Source organism: Podarcis filfolensis (assembly GCF_964270895.1).
Source record: "Podarcis filfolensis genome assembly, chromosome: 5".
In the NCBI taxonomy this organism is placed as follows: Eukaryota; Metazoa; Chordata; class Lepidosauria; order Squamata; family Lacertidae; genus Podarcis; species Podarcis filfolensis.
In genome coordinates this window covers 62,350,959-62,372,042 of record NC_139608.1, presented here as the reverse complement: position 1 = coordinate 62,372,042, position 21,084 = coordinate 62,350,959, and the positions used below count along the sequence as shown (strand labels likewise).

The 21,084-nt window shown below is 47.5% G+C and overlaps 1 protein-coding gene and 1 long non-coding RNA gene across 3 annotated transcripts; one reads left to right on the top strand and one right to left on the bottom strand.

Moving 5' to 3' along the window:
• Positions 1–1,637: 1,637 nt before the first annotated feature.
• Positions 1,638–6,623, top strand: LOC310762684. The gene is made up of 2 exons (XR_014548136.1): positions 1,638–4,794; positions 5,037–6,623. It is a non-coding gene; the product is annotated as an uncharacterized lncRNA (long non-coding RNA).
• On the bottom strand, positions 5,545–18,424 carry CYP26C1 (cytochrome P450 family 26 subfamily C member 1). 2 transcript variants are annotated; one of them, XM_083614019.1, is made up of 7 exons: positions 18,156–18,424; positions 17,511–17,783; positions 16,511–16,735; positions 15,475–15,750; positions 13,038–13,193; positions 9,462–10,025; positions 5,545–7,250 (listed from the first exon to the last, which is right to left on the bottom strand). In XM_083614019.1, the coding sequence occupies exons 2-7, from the start codon at positions 17,745–17,747 to the stop codon at positions 6,852–6,854; spliced, it is 1,857 nt and encodes a 618-aa protein (XP_083470145.1). In that variant the 5' UTR covers positions 17,748–17,783; positions 18,156–18,424; the 3' UTR covers positions 5,545–6,851. The 2 variants fall into 2 exon arrangements, with proteins under 2 accessions (XP_083470145.1, XP_083470144.1); XM_083614018.1 differs by having other exon boundaries at positions 17,511–18,295.
• Positions 18,425–21,084: the final 2,660 nt, after the last annotated feature.

The window sequence follows — 21,084 nt, the reverse complement described above, 5'->3', positions numbered from 1 at the left end:
GAAATTTAGCTTAGTCTACTGAAAAGGTGGCTGGTTACTCAGGCAGCAATTTTTTTTTAAAAAAAGTTAATATTTATTTGTTTGTTTGTTTGTTTCATAAAATTTATATACCGCTTAATTTTAGAGGGGGGAACACCCTCAAAGTGGTGATATACAATTATATAAATAAAACCTGCAGCTTGGGAGAACTGTTCCCTGTTCTTTCTCATGTGGAAAACAGGTCTTGTAAGGGGGTGCCTTGGTCACATGTTTGTATGCTTTGTTTGTTTGTTTGTTTGTTTGTTTGTTTGTTTGTTTGTTTGTTTGTTTTGGACTACTTAGCTGTAAGCAAACTTATAAAAATGCAGTTGATTGAACAATGACTTAATCAACTAGAACTCACAGAATTAATCAACTACAATGTTTTACTCCTGGGACAACAACCCCAATGAATATTAATAAAAAGTCAAACCAAGAATGACAGTATAAATTCTGCTGATAGCAGTGAGACTTGATTCCCAATAAATCTGTTTCAAGCCATGGTGTCAGGCACATGAAGACTCCCTTAATCAGACACTTTAACTAGATATGAATGAAGTTTATTTAGGCCAGGGTTAAAGTCCAGTGAACCCAACAGGCATCTTCCTTTCAGAATGTGAATGAAATCAGGGCTGGTATTTTGACTCCAGAGGCCCCTGATAGGAAGCAGGATTAACAACTGCAGGACTACCAAATATTCTGCAGATGTGGGTTTCTGAAACATTAAAGATTATACAGGTAGTGCTCCATCTGCTGAACTTCTGTTCTGAGTGTCTTACAGTGTAAGTAAAACCAGTGGCAATCATAGCAGGAAGCAGAAGAAGATAACCTTACATAAGATAAGATATTTTAAAGAAAACTGTATGTTTAAATGCTTGTTTCATTTCATGATTGATTATCTGGTGATAAGAACAAAGCAGAGGATACTTTCACCTCTGCTAACTCCATTTTAAGCCAGCCATTTACTGGCAATAACACTGGAATATTATGGTACAGCTACACACTATCAATTCATCACAGGCAGTATTCAAGATAATATTTTAGGCAAATTTTACCTAGGACAGAGGTTGCAGCAATAGTGTTTCTGTTCAAACGTAATAACAGCTAACAAGACCTCACCATAATGAGAACCGACTGTACTGGCTACCAATTAGTTTCTGGGCCCAATTCAAAGTGCTGGTTTTGACCCATAAAGCCTTAAACTGCTCAGGGCCTCAATACCTCAAGGACCGCCTCTTTCCATAAGAACCTAACCGGACCCTGAGATGATCTTCTTAGGCCCTCCTTCGTGTGCCTCCTCCTTGAGAGGTCAGGAGGGTGACAACATGAGAACGGGCCTTCTCTGCAGTGGCCCCCTGTCTGTGGAATGCTCTCCCCAGGGAAGTTCACCTGGCACCTTCATTATATACCTTTAGGCACCAGGCAAAAACATTCCTTTTTAACCAGGCCTTTGGTTGACCTGACTGACATCATATTCCCTTTTAAAATGTGACTCTTTTGCGGAGAGGTGTTATTGGGTTATTGTTCTTATTTTGATATTATATATTGTGATCTTTTCTGTGAACTGCCCTGGTATAGGGCAGTATATAAATTCAACAAACAAACAAATAAACCTACTATTTGGGGCCCACCAAACAGAAGCATGAATATATTGCCTTAAAAATTGGCTCTGGACAGAAGAATGGATCCATTCGCAGTTTTAAAAATTGCACAAAGGAAAGTGCCATCTCCACCTGATGGTGAATTGAAGAGCATTGGAAGCTGGGTAGGCAGCAATTTTTATAAATCTGCAGGGAGGAGGTAGAAATGAAGCTTTTTACAGACTCAAAGTTCAGCCTTTTTCAAAATTTAAGGTTTACTTTTTGGCTTTGACATTTGTCTTTGCTTATTAATTTTAAGGCAATACTTTCCAGTATCAATTTGCCAATTTTGTTTTTCTCCTTAACTCCCCCTCCTAAGCCTAACAGTATTCACACCTGTCTCTGTCAGTGGATTCAAATTATCAGAAAACAAATTCCTAACATTTTGTAAAACACAACTGAGTTAGGATGATGTTTTCCCCAAATTTGTTTCAGCTGCAAGAGAAGGAATATAACTAAAATCAGGAGTTGATTTCAGACATAGTGTGAAGCATCCTTCCCCAACCTGAGACTGGACTGGACTGGAGCTGATAGAAGTTGTAGTCCAAAATATCTCAAGGGCACCAGGTTGTGGAAACCTGGTATTCAGTAAAAATTGGCAGGAGTGGGAACAATGGGATGATTCATCTCTCCATCCACTGAAGCAAAGAGGTGTAAAATTGATCACAAAGAAAGTTTGTTTTGATTCCTCTTGTTATTAATCTTAATGCTTTAAAAAACCCTCTCCTGTACAAACCACAGAGCAATTAGAAACAATCAACCAGTTATTATACAGTCACAGACCCCTTTAGAAATAACTGAACTCAAAGATGCATTCTGTTGTAGTTTGTTTTAAATGCCACCAGGTGGAGAAAATGGCTATATTTTAACTTTGACAACTGCTTCTTACCTGGAAATAACTCTCTGTTGTGTGCATATAACTAGTAGGATGAACTAGTTACCAGTAATGTCTGTACTAACTTGTTTTGTTATATATGAGAAACTTGTGGTATATAGTAGGCATTCGTCTGTCTCAAGAGAGAATGGAGCGCATGGATATGGAGGTTCTGGGCTGCCAATATGGCAAGACCCCCCCCTCAGCCTCACTGACGTGGTCCAAAGGAAAGCAGAGCAATATGCTTGGCAGCACCTTGGCTGCAGGAGTTGCCAGAAGGAGGCTTACAAGGTGCCATCCAACCAAATAAAAATCTGGAACAGATGCTGTCATGCACAAAAGAACAAGAGCATCAGTAGCCATTACTTAGAACTGAAATGATATTAAAATGGGCATCCATACATCCATTGGTGTCAAAGCTGTGCATTAAACAAAATTTTACCCCAGTACCTACGGCTTTTGCAGGGAGGACTGTGGCCTACTGTGCAAAGTTAAAGGTCATGTCTGCTGTTCTGTCTACTTTTGCCTCACCCAGCACTGGCATGTGGTCCCCAGAATATTCCCCATGAAGGAGTGTGGCCCTCAGGTTGGGAGATGCCCCACTCCTGGCTTACTTCCAGGTCCCACTGAGTTCAATGGGACTTATTCCCACGTAAGGGTGTCTAAGATTGCCACCTGAGGGCTTCTTTGATAGGACACTAATAGGCATGCTGTTCTGTATTTCCAAGGTTGTAATGCTGAGCTATCAAGATCTCTGATAGACTCAGTAGATGGTCTCTTCATAAGGAGGAAAGCCTCCAGCTTAGTTCTACAACTTTAATTTGGTGAGCTCCACTTTGGGGGCAATCCAAACTTTAGCTTTGCTGCCAACAACAGAGAAAGTGTAGGTGGATGGGCCAGGATGTTCAGATCTCAATACAGAAAAGTAAAAAAGGTTAGATTGAGTGTGGGTGGGACTTGGTGCCCCTGATGTAACCTAACAGGTTCAATATTTTAAAAGCTGCATTTCCTCATATTTCACATAAGGGAGAATGTGCCCTTCTGCTGTTAACACAGACTGTCCTGTGAACACCTGAACTAATTTCAATAGTTGTCAGAATAATTTAAAATGTTGTTTTCTGTTGAGAATAAATCACACCAATGGTCTTTAGAAGACCAAATTTTTCAGCCTTAGTCATTGCTGCAATGATAGATGGGCTTTCTTGAGAATTAAGGCTGCAATCCAGCCCCAATTAACCTGTCCATAAGACCCATTTAATTCAATAGGACTTACTTCTGAGAACACATGGTTAGGATTTCAGTGTTAATTGCTATGCTAAAAGGCGATCAGGAATACTTTCCTTCTCGTAGTACTTTTGACTCAAATTAAATTCCTCTTGCTTTGTCAGTCAGTATACAACAAGGATCATTTTTTGTGAATGTCAACCACTGTTAACAGAGTTTATTTCTCAGGTTTTCCCTGAGAAGGGAATACATCTGGTTGACTGTTCTGGGAACAGGAAGCTGGACTAGATGAGCCATTGGCCTGTTTTGGTGGGCTCTTCTTGTGTTCTTGTGTTTCCTAAGGCATGATTGTGGCAGGGTTAATGGGTGTTCTGGCTCAAAAACCAGGTGAAGTTCTTATCGGAATGCTCCAAGGCAAGTCCAGCTCTCAACTACTCAGTGTGTCATGACAAACATTTTTAATAAACAAAACTGGACAGGACTTCTTTCTGACACGGTTCATTCCTGAAAGATCTTGTCCCTGGTGAAAACTTGTACAGAATTTCACCTGGGGGCTATGTTCTCTACAGCAAAGTTACCTCAAACATTTATTGCTAGTCTGTAGCAGCATGGTGGTCACCACAGTACAATGTTGAACACACAACACCACTATACAACATCTGATGCATCTAGGCTACTTGAGGTGTATACATCCTAAGGGAAGACAGAATTACAAGGACACCTTTGAAGTGCTGCTTATAAGGAAGGCCTTGTTCTCAAGGAGGTGGCAAACATGTGCCTGGAATGCACTACTTCAGACTGCTGGCAGGGGGAGCCCACATGATTAAAAGTTCCTCAAATCAAAAAAGTCATGTGCACAGAAAATTGAGATGTCAAAAACAAGCGTTCTAGGCTAGCTTTCTATCAGGCATGCCAGTTTTTTGCTTTGCTTTGTTTTTGTATGGAATAGCATTTAATCAAGTAACCCCCACCTGAAACGTGAAGTGTATACAGGTGTACAGCAAGAACTAAACCCCTAACAATACAGTATTTCTTGCTGTCTACAAGTACAGTGGTACCTTGGTTTAAGAACAGCCCTGTTTACAAACGATTCGGTTTATGAACTCCACAAAACCAGAAGTAGTGTCCTGGTTTGAGAACTTAACTCGGTCTAAGAACATAATCTGAATGGTGGAAGGGCACTGGCGGCATGAGGCCTCATTAGGGAAAGTACACCTCGGTTTAAGAACGGTTTCGGTTTAAGAATGGGCTTCTGGAATGGATTAAGTTTGTAAACCAAGGTACCACTGTAATAGGAATGCCCATTGCAGCTCTGCACATTGTAGATTCATACCGCCTGCATGTTTCCTTAAAAAAATTATCTTCTTTCTGAGTTTCTAATTCACAGCCAGCAGCCTGGTTTTCTTCTTCTCAAATCATCCCAAATGCCACAATCTGCGGGCCACTAGAGATGGCAATTCCTAGCAGCAGCTTTAAGCAGATCTCCATCAGAAACGGAAGATGCTATTGCAATATTGTAAGCTACCAAGATATCTTGTCCAACCCATGTCACTAAAGCAGCATCCTACACGCTTGGACATTTGCATGGGAGCTGTCCACAGGTTGAAATTAACCACATATACCACTTCTACAATTCCACTATCCACTCCTCCTTGGCTCACACCAGCAGCATAACCCACTCACTTTTTTTTTTCTTCATTTCTATGAAGTGCTTTCATAATCAGCTGGAGAGGGGCACTAAAAGTACTCTTGAGCCAAAAGATTTCCAGAGGACTTCAGAAACACCACTCAGGAATAAGAGATTTTATACAATACACAGCATTGGCCTATAATGAACAGGGGTACAGAATTAAAGGTATGTGCTCATAAGCCACAATCTACAAACCAGTTGCTTTGTGAGTTGGAACTAATTTAAACCCAACCACTGCTATTTGAACTGGGGTTTTTTGGGGGGGGGCAGAGTGCCATCATTGTGGGAGCTGTACCCCGTTGGCAGTTTGGTCTGAGCTTCTAGAGAGCATCTTGAGCAGACCAATGACCAAGTGAAGCTTGATTAAGTGCATGATCATTGTCTAATGACCTGAATTTACCAAGGAGCCATCACAGGTCAGAATGCCAGAAATAGGATCTATATATCACCTCAATGTTTTCAATGGAGTTGGCTCATACATTCAGCTATGAAGTATGAAGAAATAAGAAATCGAATAACATATATGCATGGTGCAAACCATACCTAAGAAATCCTCCCCATATTTCTCCTAAAAGCCTAGCATCTCAGGTCCATAACTAGTCTGCATTTCTAAATGGTGTGAAATTAAGACCAGCCCACAGCAATGCAGTCTGGCAGATGAATCAGGCTGCAATCCCAGGCACACTTAACCTGGGAGTCAGTGCCATTGAACTCCACCTGAGTAGACCTGTATATGTATCCACATACCATCTCCTTCACCTGCCCTCTGACAGGCACTACCACCACCACTCATCTGACAGTTCCCATGCCTGCCTTCCAATATACTTACAGCATATCTATTTGGCAGGCAAGTGGTTGATTGACTTTCCTTCCCATCAGAAACAGACCCACCACTACATTGTGATAACAGAGGAGCGATCTTGTCCTAAGCTGCGAGGAGCTCTGAAGACTCTTTTCCAGGAGCACGTTAGGTCTACTATCAGTGCAGAACACTCTCAGGTAACAAACCCTCTACTTGACCTACACAAGACCTACTTGACCTACACATCCTTTGCTTCTCCTAATAGAAAACTGACAACAATGTTTCCTAGGATTCCTTCTGAGACATCTAACTTTGGACCGTGATTTCTCTAACCAGATCCCAAAGTGGCATCACACACACACACACACAAACAAAAAGTGCAACTAAGAAAGATGCATGTCTCTGAATGGATGCTAATAGGAAACTCACAGCCCATTAAGGACCACAGACAGGGACTTCATCCTTTCCCCTCCCACAACCAACAGACAGGGAATGGGCTTGCACCAGCTGAAAAAACCTACACTGGGAGAGGACGGATGTTTTGTCCTGGAAACATTTTCTGCCATGATCCTGAGCTGGAAATGCGTGTGAAGTTTATGGTTCTCAAGTCTTTGTCTTGCTGGTTCCGCTGCTTTCTCTTCCCTGCTTCAGAGGATGGAAATAGAGCTGCAAGCCATCCACTGGGTGCACAATAGGCACCGTTTGCATCTTAGGGAAGTGTGCTGTGGCCAGCTCCCAGTGGGCTGTGCTGACCAGTTCAATAGCAAGCAACTTGAGGACCATCTGGGCCAGTTCTTTGCCTATGCAATTTCGGACTCCCCCACCAAAGGGGATATAGTGAAAGCGGACGGGGCCAGCTCCTTTGTGCTCTTCCCGTTCCTCCGGTGGCACCCAAAACCGCTCCGGGTCAAACATGTCTGGTGGAGTCTGATAGATGCTGGCGGTCTCGTGCGTGTCCCGAATACTGTACATCACGCTCCAGCCCTTGGGAATCTGGCAGCCCTGCAGGAGGGAGACAGAACAAAATCAGCACCAGAGACAGCAACCTGCAGAGGGCAGCCTGCAAAGGGAAGGAGAAAGGAAGCGACTTCTAGACTAGAGCATCCACAAGGACAGACCCCCATCTTTGAGGAAGCCTCACAAATTCAACTCACCCGTACCATTACCCTTGAGCAGAAACTCAAGCCTATTAAGATGTTAAGAGACCTATAATGGGCGGTGCAGAAATACCATGGTTTCAGTGATGTGTGAATCACAACTTCAGGGAATGTACACTGAAGTATTCAAAATCCCGTTTAACAGTCGAATAGAAATGGGTATGCAACAAATATTTGACAGAAAACCTGTTAATTTTTCCCCGCCACATCGACCTCTATCTTTGATGAAGGGTGTGGGTCTTGCAACACCTTGAGAGCATGCTAATCCTAACAGTGTAAGAGCCAGGCAAGAATAAATCTAGCTGACACAGCACCTAAAGACTACTCTGCAGCAATGCTTACAATATTTGGCACATAATTTAATTCTTATGCAGTGTGACAGCTCCCATTATCGGTGAGGCATAACTAAAAAGTGATTTCAGGCAGCAGGGTTGGGGAAGACCTCTGCTTGAAGCCCAACTAGATGGGTCAACAGCCTATGTTAATATTCAAGGGGTATACAACTCTCAGATGCACATTATCACACTTTCTCTCCTACCTGCACATATGCAGGCAGCCAAAGGCAACTTAGCAAGCATGTTGTGCTATTTATTGCTTTGAGGTTTTGTGACAATAAAGTCGTATGTACATTTTGCTAAATAAATACATACTGGACGGCACCTTCTATTTGATGGTATAACAACAACAAGATAGGGCTTGATCCAGAGCCCACACTTTTCTGGGAGTTTATTTAAATATATAAATGAGACTAGTACTCCATGTCCTGCACAAGAGGTCATTGATTTGGCATGAATGTTTTGGGGTTTTTTGTAAAGGGAACAATTTCCTCTTTCATGCCTGCAATCAAGTTTACTTGAAATGGTATCTGAGCTGATTAAAAGAGCAGTTTGGTAGTTCTGTGAGCCACAGCTTGAGGTGGAATCACCTAGAAAATTATAACTATGCGGAGTTTGTTGCAGCTATGGAGAGTTAGATCCCTTTTAACCCTGATGTTAAATCAAGGACTTTGTGGGGAACACACTTGCAACAATCTTTCAGCTTATGAATCTTTAAACATTCTCCAAGCACAGCTTCCATTGCAGATTACTACTCTCCCCAATAGATGCTCCAGTTGCAATAGTTGTAATGGCAGCAATCCTACTAATTGGTCTAATGAACATCCAGTGTGGCCATATTCATTTTGGTAAAAGGTAAAGGTAAAGGACCCCTGACAGTTAAGTCCAGTCACAGATGACTCTGGGGTTGCGGCGCTCATCTCGCTTTACAGGCCAAGGGAGCTGGCGTTTGTCCGCAGACAGTTTTTCCGGGTCATGTGGCCAGCATGACTAAGCCGCTTCTGGCAAAACCAAAGCAGCGCACAGAAACACCATTTACCTTCCTGCCAGAGTCGTACCTATTTATCTACTTGCACTTTTGGCATGCTTTCAAACTGCTAGGTTGGCAGGAGCTGGGACCAAGCAATGGGAGCTGAACCCCGTCACGGGGATTCGAACCACCGACCTTCTGATTGGCAAGCCCAAGAGGCTCAGTGGTTTAGACCACAGCGCCTCCCGAGACCTGAACAATTACACCCTACCAATCCCCAGCTGTCTATCTCTTGAGGCACCTGTCTCAGTAATCGGTTCTATGGTTTATTCACTGAAATTTGATGGGACCTTCTTCACAACTCCTTTCATTCTCACAAGCCATCGCAGTTAGCTATCTACTACCAGGGTCTCCTGTTCATTGCATCTCTCCCATGCTTCCCTGCCCAACCCCCCATTCCAGTTTCTGCACTCTATCAATCATACTTTCCCACAGCAAACCCCAGGGGCCATTAGGTTTCTAACTTGTGAACCCCAAGTGCCCCTGTTGTTTCTTGCAACATCTTTTGTCCCCAAGTAGGATAAACACATAGCATCACTGGGAAAGGAGGGTGTTTCCCATGATCCCTATAAAGGTGGCTGCCATGGCCCCTATGAAGTGGTCAGACTAACCTTGTGAAACCCAACTCAACCCAGCCCAAATTCCATGCACATCCACAAAAGCAACCCACGCAGCAAGCCGCACAACTCACATCCAGTTCAAAGGTTTGTAAGGCTGTCCTATAGCCTCCGGACACTGGGGGCAGCAAACGTAGCACTTCCTTGATGACGCAATCCAAGTACCGCAGGCGGCTCATCTTCTCCAGGGTCAAGTAAGACTGACAATAGTGCTCATGTCTTTCCAGCTCGCCGAGGACTTGGTTTGCTTCTTCTTGTTTGGCTGCTGAGCGAGGGCAGTTTGTAGTCTCATGGACAGTTCCTTGGGCTGCTGTAGCAATGGGACCCAACTTAGGGACTCTGACTTCCCTCTTTGTCTCTCTGTCTAGTTCTCCTTCCAGCCTGGGAGGAAGAGGCGGATTGGAATCCCTGTCTTTGTTCTCTTTTCCATGGATGACCAGAGTCTCTGGGCAAGACTGATGGTTTCTCAGAGGATCTCCTGCAGCGCGGCAATGGCACTGCCCGTTGAGATCATGGGACACCAGCTCCTGCTGAATCTTTTTTATGACCAAGGGGTGTTTCAGCAACAGGAGGATCATGGAAGTAGTAGCACTGGCGGTGGTGAAGAAAGCAGCAAAGATCAGTTCAATCGCAGACTCCTGCAAGATAAGCCATTGGGAGAGAGATTAAATACTCTCTTTTTGGGCATGGCACCCACAAGCCGTTTAAGACAGAGTCCACTTGTGCGTCCAAGTCAAGCAGGCACACACATTGTGATTAGAATTCAAGTATAACATTGTTAGAGCTTTCAAGCTGGGGGGAACCAGAAAACTCACATCATTTTTTTATTCCAACCTGGCCTGGAAAACATGAGCATCCATAAGAAATTGTTGAGGTGACAGTTTTGGTGATCAGAGCCATGGGCATAGCCAGGATTTTTGTTGAGGTGGGACAGCCAAAGTTGTTGAGTTGTTGTTGTTGTTGTTTTTAAAAAATAATAAAATAATAAATAATAATATTTGAGGATCTAGCTGTCCGCCTTAGTTACACCCATGATCAGAGCTACAGTAAGGGGTTAATTACTTATTAAAAAATGGCTCCTCATCCCAACTGTCTTGGGCTACCAATTGCATCAGTGAATCATTCCTTACAGGCTTGTGCAGTCCATACTTGTTACACATCCAAGCAGTGGTACAGCTGGTCCTAGGACCTTGGGGCAGAAGCTTGGGGCTCCACTCAGCAGAAGGAGGGAGTACAGCATTTTTAATTGAATTGATGCATGTTACCATCTAAGGATGGTACCATCTAAGGATGCACGTTACCTCCATAAGACTATTAAATCCAGAATCAAGAGCCCCTCTCCATCCATTAAATCCAGAGTTTAACCTGTGACACTCTGGATGCTGTTGGACTACACCTCCCATCATCCCTGACTGTAATCCCTGGCCACTGGCCTCCTGGCTGAGGCTGATGGGAATTTGAGTTCAGGGCCAGACAACCCATGAGGCCAAGTGAGCTGACCACCTCAGGCGACAGGATCCATAGGGGCAGCATATCCCCATGTCAATCTTTCTTATATCATTGTTTAAGCCAGGCTTCCTCAAACTCAGCCCTCCAGATGTTTTGAGACTACAATTCCCATCATCCCTGACCACTGGTCCTGATAGCTAGAGATCAGGGGAGTTGTAGGCCAAAAACATCTGGAGGGCCAAGTTTGAGGGAGCCTGGTTTAAGCAACAAATGTTGAAAAGTTTCTCTTTATACTGAAGAGAAAATATGAAAATTATGTGTGCTCCAATCAATCTCTTTTTGCATTCACAGGAGAAGTGGGGAACTTGTGGCCCTCCAGATGTTGCTGGGTGACACCTCCTATCACAGGAATTCCTAACATTTGGCCCTCCAGATGTTTTGGACTACAGTTCCCATCATCCCTGACCACTGGTCCTGTTAGCTAGGGATCATGGGAGTTGTTGGCCAAAACATCTAGAGGGCCAAAGGTTGGGGATGCCTGTCTTATCATCTCTGGACACACTGGCTGGGGAAGATGAGAGTCCAACAACATCTGGAAGCTGCAGGTTCCCCATCTTTGGTTTACAGAATAGACCAATTCACACACCATCCTAGCAAAGCCAATTTGCCAAAATAGCCATGCAGATGGGTAATTGTTGACTTCAGTGAAGTCACCACCTATTACAGCGGAGTCAGCATGGCATGGCACATACTTCATTGTCTGGAAAGAGGCCTTTCTAGTTTAGACAGCTGCTTATGTCATATGGAATCCCATCAACCAGCTCATGTGGTTCTGTTTATCGTTTGGATCCTGGAAACACTTACTCTGACCATTCCAATCGATTTCAATTGTCAAAACAAGAATGACTTAAAATTAAAATAAAAACAATACAATCCTCAACTGTATTCTGTGCTTTAAAGACTACTCCTATTGTTGTGGTTCCTGATGGGTGATCAGAGGCACAGAAAGAAGTCTCACTTCTTTGAAACTGATTTTTTACCTCTTCCCCTAAAGTGTGTTTAGGACTTTACTGAATTGGCCCTATTTTCAAGAAAAAATAGCTTCTCCTCAAGGCTGCTATTTATAATAATTCAGTTCAATATGATACGTGGAGAAAGAGATCTGGTGTAGAGCAATCAAATAAGCTCCACTTCAAACCATTTGCTGCAAAAATCTCCACACCCAGCCTTTTAGGACTGCCATGTGTCCTGATTTTCCAGGCCATGTCCAGGATTTTGCCTCCGAAAATTGCATCTGGATTATTTTTCGGAAATCAGTCAAATGTCCTGGAAAACTGTCAATGGGGGTTAAACTGTGCCAGAAATGCCATCAAAAAAGCTTGGGGTGTCCTGGTTTTCACTTTTTGAAATATGGCAACCCTAAACCCTGGATTCTATTCAGGATAAGTGCAGGAGGCCACATCAGATCTCCAGACACCAGATTCAGCACTCAATATATCCTCTTCCTTAGCTGAAATTAGGAAAGTTTTCCTTCTGTCAATCCCACCCAGTGAAACCCATCTGTCCCTGTGGCAAGTAGGAGAGGACCGCAGTCACCACAATGACTTCTGGGTGCAGTACTGACATTCATCGGCTTGAGGTAACAGGATGCTGTCACAGTGCTAGAGCTCAGCAACCCATTTCTCCCTCACAAAGAATCCTGGAGGCTGTAATTTGTCAAGGGTGCTGGGAATTGTAGTTTTGTGAAAGGTGAAAAACCACAATTCCTAGGATGCTTTGTGTGTACTGCCAAGAAACCACGTCGAATTTCCCCAAGGAAAAGCGTAATACAACCATAATAAACAAATGGGCATGATCCTGATCCATGCCTGGTTCAAAGTCAATGTGAGTTAACTGAACACCACAGAAAAGATGCAGGGCAAAGATTATGCCAGACAGAGTGGGAATAATTGTTTCATCATATGTGGTTATTATTTCTATAACGTGGTTGGAACTAACTTGGAAAGAGAGTCTTGGAAGTCCTGTGATAATGTCTTGCTTGTAGACTGTGTGGGATGCACCTACAGAAATGACCTTTGCACATGGTCAGAGGCACTTACACCTTTATCACTTCTTTACATGGTCATTTTGGAAAGGACCATGTTTGGTTGGGTGAGCTAGGGGACAACTGTGGCCACTCCAGGCGGCTTAAAGGAAGTTACCTTCAGCTCCTGCATGGTAAATTCTTTGCCATGCTCCTTGGCACTGTTGATAATGAAATCCAGAGCGTCGCTGTGAGCCTCAGGATCCTTCTGCTTCAGTTTCTCCGAGATGGCTTTCTCCATGTACTCGTGTAGCAGATTCCTGGCCTTTATTCCCTGAAGGGTTCAGAGAGAAAACAGCAATGGCTAAGGAGAAAGGCACAGACGCGCGCGCACACACACACAGGTCTAGCCCCTTTGGGGGCCGAAGAAGTCAGAAGTCGCTTATTGCTTGGAACGTTCAGGCAATCTTTTACCGTACTTCTCCAGGTAGGAGCTCATTATAATTACATGCGGCGCTTAATATATCCTCTTCCTTCGCTGAAACGGGGAAAGTTCCTGTCAATCCCGCCCAACGTAACCCATAATCAGTGCAGTGAGAAAGGAAATCCCGAGGACTACAAAGCCTTCAGCCGCTGAGCTGCCAAATTTTGAAAAGGTGAACAATAAGAGGAAGCCGGGAACTCCAGCGGTGGGGGTGGAGGAATCCGAGATCCTGAAAGTCCACTGGTTGCTAAAGAAAAACCCAAATGAATGGCACCACACCTGGCCCAAACTTGCGCTAGACTTGCGTGTGTTTATGTGAACAATCCCAAATTATACCAGGAAGGGAATCGTTTAAAGCCTTAAATCGTAAGGCGTCGCAGCCGGTGCAATGGGAGCACGGATGAGACAGTGTTTAAATGGATCAGGCATGAACGACTTTCTGGAAGCAAAAAAAGGAGAAAGGGGAAGATATTCGAGGAGATCTCAATGCCTTTTCCTCCGCCACCAGGCAGCCACCGTGACCGTACAAAGGCACTCTGCATTGACGATGCCTTTACTCCGCAGGACGCAACTTGTTCCTGCCTTTAGTGCAATGCGAATGCGATCCTCTTAACTCCGAAGGAAAGAGTTCAAATGGGATTTGCTTCCAACTCAAAGAATGCTGTTTTGGATTATTGCTTTACTTGTCGGGGGAACCCAATGGATTTCTACGAAACTCGCTCGGGTGTGGGGGTGTGGGGGGTGATGAGAGAGCCTTAGGCGATCCTATGGACCTGGGAAATCAATAAATAAGCCCCAACGAGCAGTGAAACTTGGTGCAGGTCTACTCGGAAGTAAGTCCTGTTGAATTCAACAGGGTCCTTAGGCTGCAGTCATAAATCTCTGTTTACCTGGGAGTAAGACCCAGTGAATTCAGAGACCAAGACGCATTTAATTCAAAGGGACCTAGTTTTAGAGGAGAGGTGGTCGGCACTGCGCGACCCGCGGCGCGCGTCCACGGGCGCCGCCAAAATCCCTTCACAGCCAATAAAGGCCTTGAGCAGAAGCCGCAGAAAGTGCTCCGTTGCAAGGAACCGGGTGGCTTCGACCAGGCTTTGAATCTGGACCAGTAAAGAGCTCAGCCTGCCCAGTATCCTGTCGCTCAGGTTAGAACTGGCACCTGTGCTTTATGGGCTCCGCTGGGTTCCGAATCGTTTGGGGGCTAAATGCAAGGCTCTGCTCAGGTCCAGGCAGCGCTCTCCCCTGACCTTTCCGATCTGGGAATGAGAACCAATTTGCGGTTCTGCCGCTTGTCAGGCAGAAAGAGCCTTTTTTGCGGTGGCCCCCTAAGCGTTGCGATCAGTGTTCCAGCACGATGCGACAGATGCCGGAGTTTGTCCTTTTCAATCTGGACACCTTGGGCAATTCAGACTTTTCCAACTGAATTTCGCACCGTTCATTCTATATTAGAGTCAATGTGCAACTCAACATATGTTGCAACGCGTGTGAATATTAAATCCATTTTTTTTAAAAAAACCCTTCCTTTTCAAAGGCTTTAGAATAGGCAGGTATTTTGTTTTAATTGGGATTTTGTGCCTTTAAAGTTTGGTTGCTGTCTCATTTGTGCTATAAAACTTAATTGCGTCCTGCTTGGGGGGAAAGCGGGGGGGGGGGGTTAAAATAGCCTACACAAACAAATAAGCAAGAGGTGCAAGGTGCCTCTGAGCAGGTGCAGAATACCTTTCCAGCAGAAAATTATTCCAGCTGCTTGGTCTGAATAGAGGATGGGGCTCCCGAGAGCTCAAAGCCAGAACCTCACCCCACCTCCGACCCCCCAAATGGGCGAGAAAGGAGTATTTTACTCACTTTAATACTTGCTATTGAGGAAAGCCGCCTTGGGACACCCATAGTCTTGAAAGGCGGCCTAGAAAGATGTGAATTATAGTAATAAATAAGGTCTATCCGATGCAAAGGGTAGGGATACAGCCATAAACACGCTTTAGACCAGGGGTTCTAGGATTCTGCGCTCATCAGTGGCATTAGCGGGACTTCAGATAGGGGTAAGTGATCATGGTCGGAGTTAGTTCTTTGGATGGCGATGAGGATGAGGATGGGGACACACACACACACACACATGCACACGCAACCCTACCTTCCGCAGCCCGCTGAAGGGGATGTTGAGCGGCAAGGAGAAGAGATTCTCCACCAGTTGCTCAAAGGTCCGAGCCAGCTCCTTGAACTGCTTCTCCTCCAGGCTGAGTCCCAGCAGGATCCGCGCGGCGATGCGGAAGGTCAAGGTCTTGGCGGAAGAATAGACGGCGACAGGGCCCGGCTGCCGGCACCAGCCGCGCAGCTCCCAGCGCACCACCTTCTGGATGCGGGGCAGGTAGCTCTCCAGGGCGGCGCGGCTGAAGACTCTGACCAGGATCTGACGCGGCGAAAAGAGAAGGGAGATAATCGCCGCGGGCGATGTAAAATTAATTGGGGGAGCGGAGCGGTCGCTACTAGGGACGTCGTGCCCCAAAGCCCCAGGGCCATTTCCCCCCTTCACCAGTCCCCCAATTCTTTCCCCCATTCTGGTCTCTTGAATGGGCCAGTCGGTACAAACACGAGAACCGCCGAGATTCTTCCCCGGACTATACCACTTTGCGCCTGTTTGAATGCTGAGCTATGGGGTGGGGAAACTTTCCTAAGCTGGGAGAGGTTACCTGTGTTCACTTATGAGAGAGAGAGAGAGAGAGAGAGAGAGAGAGAGAGAGAGAGAGAGAGAGAAGGGAGAGGGAGAGGGAGAGGGAGGTAGAGAGAGATTGTAAGAATGGGGGGTTGCAACCCCGGCCACCAGCAGTAGCCCTAAGTGGTATAGTCCTAGCAACAACCAAGAGAATTGCGTAATGCGTGGGTCCAAGGAGTGGCTACTGGAATCTGCGACAGCGCCCAGCACAAACTTCGACAGCCAGCTTTTAGCTATAGGGCTCCCCACCCCTAGATATTGCTGGACCGCATCTCTCACGGTTCCTTACCATTGGCCGTGCTGGTTGAAGTTGATGGGAGTGGGGGCCCAACAACACCTGTAAGGGGGAGATGAATGCCAGCGAGCTGTCTTCTCTTCCCCAGAAGGCGCCTAGGCTCGGTTTCAGGCTCGGCGGCCAAGGTTTCCCTCCCCAGCGACGCGCCCCTCGGCCTCCTACCTTCCTGCGCTGGCGGTGCGCCTCGGCGCTGGCGTTGAGCAGGGTGTGCGAGCCCAGCAGGATCTGGGTGCTGAGCGGCCACTGGGCGCTGACCAGGCTGTGCTCTCCCAGCAGGATCTTGCGCACGTTGTCGGCGCCGCTCACACGGATCACCGGCTTGCCCAGCAGGTGCGTCTTGAACACGGCGCCGTATCTCTGCCGCCGGGAGCTGTGGAAGCTGGAACCCTGCACAGCCAGTCAGATAAAGAGAGGGATGGAGACCCAGGCCTGGACTCAAGCTTCGCAGACAGTTTGCGAAGAAAGTCGACGGTGTCTCTGAGGTAGTGAAGAGCGCTTTCCCCACTGGGCTGAGTCCTCGCAGCTGCTTCTTTGTGTCAAACATATCCTGGTCCCCCAGAAAGAGCACCATCGGCCCGAGATCGCCTCCGAGGGGACTCAGAGTGCCTTTTCAAAGGGGGAATCGGTTTACTATGATTCCTAAATTTCAACCCTGGGACATGTGAAGAGTGTTTCTGAGCCTCACAAAAGTGCTTTCCTCCCTGCATTGAGGAACACCTTTGGAAGTGATACAGCCTTAGGCGCACCTGCTTGGGAATAAATCCCACTGAACTGACAGCTGGGCAAATGCGTCGTAAAATCATGCAATTGTAGAGTTGGAAGGGACCACAAAGGCCATGTAGTCAGATTCCCTGCAATGTCGGAACCCACGACCAGGAGATTAAGAGTCTCATGCTCTACCGACTGAGCTACCCCTGATTTGCCCAGCCCCCGTTCCCTCCAATTCGAGGGCTTTTGTTTTCCCAATCTGAGAAATGGGCGACTAGCGGTAGGACCTTCCTTTGAGCGGGACACCCTCGCTAGAACTCTTTTTCGGCGCCCTGATCATGTGCAGAGTGCCTCTGGGCTGAGCCCCCGCCCGCAGCCCTGGCTGCGCTAAGCCCAGGAGGCTCATCCTTTACCTGCCCCGCCCTGCCCTGGCCGCCGTCGCCCCGGTGCTCACCTGGACCAGCCAATGCAGCGTCTCGCCGAAGAAGGGCCAACCCATGGAGCCCTTGGGCAGCGGCAGGGCGCTGGCGCGGTCTCGGCTCAGGCTCCAGCGCAGCGCCCACAGGTGCCGCGCCAGCGCCAGCAGGAAGGCCACCGCCAGGCAGGTGGCCAGCGCAGCCTCCAGCCAGGAGAGCGCATCCTCAGAGGTTGCCACCGGCGGCAGCATCTTCGTGCTCGGGCTGGGCAGCATCGCCCGGAGGAATTCACTGGCCGACTGTGGCTTCAGCTGGAGAGGGAGAGAGAAAAGGAATATTGGAGAGGGGAAATCTGCTACCAGATGCCAGGGCATCCTACTCCGGATTAGGATTCCCATAGAGGTGGGTTCAACTCAGCATACTGGAAGCAAAGAAGCCAACCCATCCCCAAAATGCCACTTTTTATTCAAAGATGCTTTTCCTCGCCACCCATCCATTAAAGTCCCCACAGGAATCTCGCGCAAAGCTTGCGATCCAAAGCGAGTGCGCCCGCGCAAAACCTGAGATTCAAACCGGGAGGGAGGTGTCAAGGAGACCTCCAAGACACCTCTCCTGATGTGTCTCCCCCCGCCCCCCAAAAAAACATAAAAGGAAACCCAACAGCGCAGCCACTTTGCTCTCACCTCGGCGGGGGTCTTTTCCCGTTTCCACTGCGCGTCTGAAAGAATCGCAACCTCCTTTGAAAGGATCGGGGAAACTACAGCGCACCGTCGTTTCCTTTTGCGGCCAGGGAGCGAGAGGGGGCCATTCTGCTCAGAACCGGCGTGCCTGGGATCGGGATCCCTCGGACCCACTCGCAAGCACCACGAGCCCCATCCTCGACGGTCAGCCCCTCGGCATCCAAAGAGGGTTTGACCGCCCAGGCTGCTCGCGCGTGGGGTGAGGACTCTGAAGCGGCTTCTTCTTCATCCCCCTCCGCCTTTCCCCTTCTCTGCCGAGCTGTCAAAAACCGCCTGCGCTCGGACGCTCCTTCTCTCACCCTTTGGGAGCATCCTTCGCGCACACCCCTTCTAACTATTCTCTGCCTTGCACAGATTTATATAGATATTGGCCAGCCACCTTCGCTGGGGGGTGCGCCTGCTGACGTCTCCGCTGCATATTTAAAACGGGGGGCCCGAAAGCGCTGCGATTGGCGCCTGAGAGGGTCCGCGATGAAAGGGGGGAGGAGGAGGAGGAGGAAAGCGCTGCTGGGACAGACCTCTCCTGTCTCGGGAGGGGGAGACTCGCCTCGCAGGTAACCCACTGGGACCCCACCCGCCCCGCCTGGATTTGGAAAACCAGGCGTCTCATTGGAAGCAGAAGGCGCTGCTTGGACTGGCTCCGGGAGCGATGCAGGACTTTATGCCAGGAGAGCTGAGACCTGGGAATAAGCCCCCCGCCCCTACTGAGCAGGTTAAGGCAATCCTAGACAGGTCTACTCAGAAATGAGAAATGAGCCACACACACCCCCGCCCTTGAATTCAGTGGGGCTTACTCCCAGGTCAGCGGGCTTAGTGTCGCCACAGGTTAGCTCTGTAATAGTGATTCAGAGCAGGGGCGCGCAGAAAGATCTGTGGGTAATAAGACTTCTCGACAACAACAAAGCAGTTAATTCACTTCAGTCAGCCCTTTCTAAATCAGCAACCTGGGAATCTGCCTTATACCAAACCAGACCACTGGTATATCTAGGTCATTATTGTCTACACTGACAGGCAGGCGCTCTCCAGAACGCCAGAAGTCCCAGGCCTACCCGGATTGAACCCGCGACCTGTAAAGCGGATGTTCCATCACGAAGCTATAAAGGTTGTTACCTGGTGGGAGGAATTTGCACTTCCAGAAGCAGTGGGTCCCAAGGTGCTATGGGGGGTTGCCTCTAGCTTCCTGGCTCCGGTTGGCGTATCTCCGGGTTTAAAAACTCTAAGCAGATCCCACCAGCCTGAAGTCTGTCAACATCTGGTTTACAGAAGATCAGGCAGGAACACTCAGCTCCACGCTCCCTAGGTGGCCTTGGGCCAATCATTCTCTCCCAAAGCTACATTGCAGGGTTGTTCGGAGGATTAAATGAGGGGAGGCTGGGGGAGGGGGTGCCTCTATCGATCACCCCTCAGCTACTTGGAGGACAAGCGCGATGTACATGGAATAAACCAACTGGTTTATTCATCCAAAGAGGATGGCTAGGTGTTTTGTGGATTGGAAGCAGCAGGCGGCAAGCCACGCGTCTCTCCCCGTCACCCCCTGAAATAACCCCTCTGGGCCCACTTTGGTGGGGTGTAAAAGTTCCCTCCGACGGAGTTGGGTCCTGTCGTTCCAGGAGAAGCGGGACTGCCATTTCAAGCAATATTAAAGAGAGAGGCGAAGACAGGGAGATGAAAGCCTTTGCTTGCTCACTCCCAAATATCACCCACAGGTAGCAATGGGGCGAGGCGCCCATCAGCTGCCCTGCAATCTGTGCTTCTTCTCTCTCACTTTAGTATGCGGGTTGTAGCTGGTCGATTCCAGCCCCATCTCCATTTACGCAGGCCGGACTTCCAGCTACCTTAGCTTGGAGGTAGTGAGTAGGGTGAGTCCCGGGGAAGGCTTAGTAACTACACAACCGGCCCCAATCCACACAGCTTTCGACAGGGGGAAGTTTCTACTACCAACTCTGCACCGCTAATACAACGAATGCTAGTGATTCTTATTAGCAAATATTAATAATATGCACCCATGAAGTTCGCAAGGTTCTCTAATGCCTGTGGTTTGCGCCGCTTTCCTAAACATTTGCAGCCAAGTTCTGGGTGGGATGACGCCGAAGCCACGCATCTCTTTTGCAGAGATTCGCTTCGAAGGCGGCAATTGCTCAGCAAATTTATCTCGGGTGCAGCCGGCAAAATTCCTTCAAGGAACCGGCAACGGCAGGGGAACAGCTCTCCGGGAGGGATTAGCGAAGCAAATGCCGCTGCTTTCCAAGCCGCGTTTAAGTCACCTTCCAGCTAATTTGCGTCTGCTTTATTGAACATAAAGTTAGGAAATTACACGACACACGTGCTCTTGCGTGGGCGAAGGTCTTAGATTGCATTTGTGGCAACAGTAGCGGTAAGGGAATTGAACGCTGATAAGTTCATGTAAGCAGCTTGGTGACCCCCCCCCCATTGTATCTCGCCTTTACTGCATATTGTAGAGGTTTATTGCACTTGCTTTATTATTGTTGTTGTTGTTGTTGTTGTTATGTCCCTCAACGAAAAGACCACAAAGACATGGCCTGCGGAGACAAGACCCGAAGGCCACAAGCGACGAGCGAAAGGCCATCTTAGACGGTGACAAGAACCTCAGGCTGAAAGACCTGAACGACTAGTTTTGAACCCTAAGGCACAGTCGGTTTTTCTTTTCCTGTTCAATCCAAGCGGGACCAGAAACATGCGGGCCCATTCCGCGCACCCCATCCTCTCTCCTAATAGCCCAGTTCCGTACTCACGGAACTTGCTGAGTTCTGTCCTCTCCGTCCCCCGTTTTTTGCACTTATTTATCTAGAATACTTAGACCCCGGCTTCGTCCCGCTAAGAGGCTCTATCTCAAATCACCTTCCTAGCCCCA

What these genes read in the sequence shown, in the direction of transcription:
- CYP26C1 (XM_083614018.1), bottom strand. Translation starts at nt 17,870, where the DNA reads ATGGGAATCCTAATCCGGAGTAGGATGCCCTGGCATCTGGTAGCAGAT. An exon ending in CCTTCAGCGGGCTGCGGAAG is followed by an intron (nt 13,194 to 15,474) that starts GTAGGGTTGCGT and finishes TGAACCCTTCAG; the next exon opens with GGAATAAAGGCCAGGAATCT. An exon ending in TACAAACCTTTGAACTGGAT is followed by an intron (nt 7,251 to 9,461) that starts GTGAGTTGTGCG and finishes TCCCTCCTGCAG; the next exon opens with GGCTGCCAGATTCCCAAGGG.